This window comes from Setaria italica, chromosome V, assembly GCF_000263155.2.
Source record: "Setaria italica strain Yugu1 chromosome V, Setaria_italica_v2.0, whole genome shotgun sequence".
Lineage (NCBI taxonomy): Eukaryota > Viridiplantae > Streptophyta > Magnoliopsida > Poales > Poaceae > Setaria > Setaria italica.
Genome location: NC_028454.1, coordinates 20605953 through 20610188, shown reverse-complemented (window position 1 = coordinate 20610188; position 4236 = coordinate 20605953). Strand labels below are relative to the sequence as shown.

Genomic DNA, 4236 nt, shown 5'->3' with positions numbered 1-4236 from the left:
TAACAGTAGTTGTGAAATACAGGTATTCCTTTCACAACCATTCACTTATAGCATATCAAAGTGTCAATGTAAAAGTCTGAGTAAAATACACAGCCGGTCCCTTGTCTTGTGGAGTCATCTGGTCCATAAACTCTCAAAATGCATTATCAGGTCCGCAAACTTGTCTCAAGGTATCATCCGGGTGCATGAACTCTCAAAGTGCATATTTAGGCCCCCAAACTTATCGTCGGATATCATCTGGGTCCCTAAACTCTCAAAATACATTTTCAAATCTTAATACGTGTCGGCTGTCGCTGATGGCAATGCTTCTTCCTCGCTCGTTGCCTTCACAACCACCTTATGCTAGTGATCACGCATGTGCTGCTTGGCGCTTGATTGGGGTATTTTAAAATGCATTTTGAAAGTTTAAGGACTTGGAGGACACCCTGAGATAAGTTGGGGGACCTGAAAATGTGTTTTGAGAGTTGAGGGACCCAGATGTGAGTTTTTATGGGCCATGAGCATTTCAGGGTCCCTGTGGTACCCTGCAGGGGGAAACTCCCCGCCCCCATCCCGTTTCTGTTTCGCAGCCCCACCCGCTTCCCCCGTGACAAATTTGGCCCCCATCCCTGCCCCATTCGGGTCGGGTCTCCGTGGGGATCCGCCCCCACAGGGGAAATTGCCATCCCTAATATGAATTGTATAAAAAATGTAAAGCAAATCCTCCTTGAAAAGAATGAAATTATAATCTAATATTGGCGAAGTACACATGGTTTTTGAAAGGAGCATTAATACATAATTCCTACATGCAAATAGGGCCTGTTCACCAGAATACACGGGCTACTGGTAAAGTTCACCAGAAATACAATAATATATGAAAACAAAATATTTAGTCGACTGATCAAGTAATTAGTCAAATTGATGGCATCATCTTTATAGCCATGTTAGTGACGTGTTTGATCAACAGAAACGAAAAATAAAGGAAACAGTGATAAAAGGAAAGAATGGATAACAGTATACCAGTATAATACTACAACTGATGCCGCAGCAGCACTAGCAGTTAAACTAACGGTGATTTGGGCCAATGCCACAACGGGGTTCAAAGTTTAGGGGTCTCACGAAGTAATTACAAATTGAGGAGTGTGGGTGAGACAGCCATGCAACCTCAGGGACAAAATAACATTAGTATCTCTTATCTATAATAAAGATACTAGCTTTATTCATGCTTTTTTAGTTGAAAGGTGCAAAACAGTTGGCTCATGGGATGGTAACAAGCAACAACTGGATATCTTATTTTCTACCCTGAAAACAGCAGGGGAATGTCCATGAGTTTGTTGCAAGTGTACCTCCAACAGGTACAATTTAACTTTTGTGTGAACAAAAATACTAAAAGCAAAAGAAATAATTATGAAAACTGATTGCACTCAGATATGTACACTTCAAAAGGGAGTTTCTAACTACCGTGCGAGAACTTACCGAGTTCAACATCCCTGTCTTTCCCATATTCAACAACAAAAGCATGATGTGAGTCCAATGTTCCTCCACCAACTTCAGCATAAAAAACTGAAGATCAACCCAGAAAATAAAATCAATATGAGAATCATGAATTGAAACAAGTGTTAGCCCTCTATAAATGTAGCAGTCATTCATACAACCTCTAGAAATTGGAGCTATGAACTGTTCCATGAACTGGTTCAGCATAGCTTCCAGACCAAAATCATCAAGGACAGCACCATACTTGTTCATTGTATTTGGCCTCATAATCTTAAATTTCATTGCATGGACCCATTTTTCAAAGTTCTCTACCTACAAAGGTGCACACAATTAGAGATTCATGAGCAAAGCTTGAAGAAAAGTTTATTTTCTTTTGAATTTACCATACCTCTTCCAATAACATCTCACAGAAAGCTGGCTGCAACATAGCAAACGAATAAACTCCAGGAATTGGCTCAGTCATAATACTTCTAAAGCTTTCTTCTGAATTGCTACTAACTGCTTCAAGGAATGTTGGTAAAAAGAATGCTGAAGGATGCATATTGTATAATTCTTCATGAAGAGGCTGCCAGAGAAAAAAAATAAAATAGGTGGGTTTCTAGCAGAAAACAAGGAACAAATAATGTTATGAAAATCAGCATAGCCATATAATATTTAAGTTTCCAAGAATGATGATTTCATGACATCCAAGAAATGTCACCAGGACATGCATGCGGGAGTCAGAATTCGACACAGGGTACATGTGTCCAACTCGGCAAGTTCAGAAAATTAGGATCCAGGGATTTGTTTAATATATACTTTTCAAATTTGTCAAATAGCATTTTAGCTGCCAACACTCTTGTAGTGTAGTGGTAAGCTCCCCAGTTGAGGGTGGCATCAACCAGGGTTCAAATCCTGGTGGCAGCAAAAAAAAAAAAAAAAAAAAAAAAAAACCTTGCTGGCAACTCGAAAATATAGTGGCAAGGCGACAGCCTGTGGCACCTATAGTTGGTTTGGGCCCTCCTACTATGGGGTAGTTGCAGTGGTCGTCAAACTAGTTAGTCGTAGTCGGCCCAGGTTAAGGTGCGGCCCTATAGGGTTCGGGGGTTTTCTCGGCCGGCTTGGCTGAGATTTTCTTCTTAGTGCAATGCCGTGGGGGCGGTCCTTCCCCCTTCAGTCAAGTTTTTTTTTTTAAAGTAGCATTTTAGCTCTTCCATTATCAATAGTCTAAACTCAAACATACAATACAAGCTGGAAGGCCACAAAAGATTCCGTTAAGTTATTTTCACAAGAACGTCCCAGCACTCAATAAAAAGCTGCAGAGTTGTGCATGGCAGTCCCCAACACCAGCCACCGAACCACTCCTATCTGATCCTGTCATTGTCTTCAACCTACCACTACACCACTCAAAGAGTGATGTGCTACTTGAAGAGTCAAGTAGTATATCAAAGTCAATGTGAACTCTAGAAACAAGCTGATTGTGTGAACGGGTTGCTCTAGTGTAAAATCAGCTAGGTTCTACCCTATGGGACTGTTTGGCACAGTTTTAGCTCCGAGATCCAGGTTGGATCTGTAGTTTGAACTTTGAAGGCTAAATAAATTGATTTAAATATCTGTATTTAGTCTAAACTAGAAACAAAATTATTCATCTAAATGCTCCTAATGTACCTGCAGCTCCAGATCCAAGTGATCTGAAGCTCTGCCAAACAAGGCCTATATATATCTATGTAACTTGCTTTGTGAACATGAGAAAGAAAAGGAGAAAAAGGTGCTAGTTGTGCCGCACCACAAAAGGCTCTTGAGTGTTTCTTCTTGTTTTCTCCTATGGGCAAGCGCTTGTGTGTTTATCAATCGGTGATCCTGGTTGAAAAGCCAACATGATAAGGCTTTACTATTGTTGTGATCAAGCTGAAATAGAACAAATATATTTTCAAAATTACACCCAAATCCTCAAACCTATGAATACAAGAAGCATGTGCTCTAGTTATAGCTGTATAGGCCTGTTGTGAAACTCACAGATTATGTATGGCATACTGGCTTGAAGGGCCATCCATGCAACCGGCAATTGCATAGCATTCTGGATGTGAACTTTTTGTCTATGATTTCAGATATCCTGTGTGCACAGCACGTTGCATGGCGACAAACTTCAGATACAAAATAACCTAGACTCTGGGCATCACATATAGCAGATCCAATATGAATAATACAAATGCAATACACATTTCATGGCAGTTTGTTCAATGTTATTCCAACAGAACTCCAAAAGAAAAAATCCAAGGCTTTCAAAACATGATAAATTGACCACATTGGATATTTCACAGGCAAATCTAGCTGTATTACTGTGTGCTATTCACATGAATAAGAGTAAAACTGCAAACCTTGTAAAGGTGGAGTATCCTCTGTCTGTATTCTTTGTGTCTTTGCACCTGTAATATGAAGATACTTGACATGAGAGCCTTAGTAGCAAGCTAATTAGGATATTTGTGAAGTAAAAGCTAAGGTAGAAAAGGGAAGTGACCATGCTAGAAAATTTGGTGGCATTGAAAGCAAATGAAATTAAATGTAACACAAAGCCCTAAACGTCTTGATGCCGTACAACTAATGTACTTGTTTCAATGAGGAAATTTTCCAAGGTCAAAATGTGCATCTGTGAACACTAACAGAGAGCCCTTTGTCAGCAGTAGCCCTCCAAACTAGGCATCAGTGTGCTGCAACCCCCCCCCCCCCACCCCCTAATGGGGATATTGCCAAAGCGCTGATTGTCTTGCTCTGCCTCAACCGCCT

The 4236-nt window shown here is 40.4% G+C and overlaps 1 protein-coding gene across 1 annotated transcript in view; it reads right to left on the bottom strand.

Moving 5' to 3' along the window:
• LOC101753954 (uncharacterized PKHD-type hydroxylase At1g22950) overlaps window positions 1–4236 on the bottom strand; it is a 9056-nt gene that overhangs the window by 3676 nt on the left and 1144 nt on the right. Inside the window, exons 2-5 of the mRNA XM_004968754.3 lie at window positions 3831–3878; window positions 1862–2038; window positions 1635–1785; window positions 1456–1542 (exon numbers count right to left, since the gene is read on the bottom strand). Of these exons, the coding sequence (XP_004968811.1) occupies window positions 1456–1542; window positions 1635–1785; window positions 1862–2038; window positions 3831–3878 (463 nt within the window). The remainder of the gene's footprint in view (window positions 1–1455; window positions 1543–1634; window positions 1786–1861; window positions 2039–3830; window positions 3879–4236) is intronic.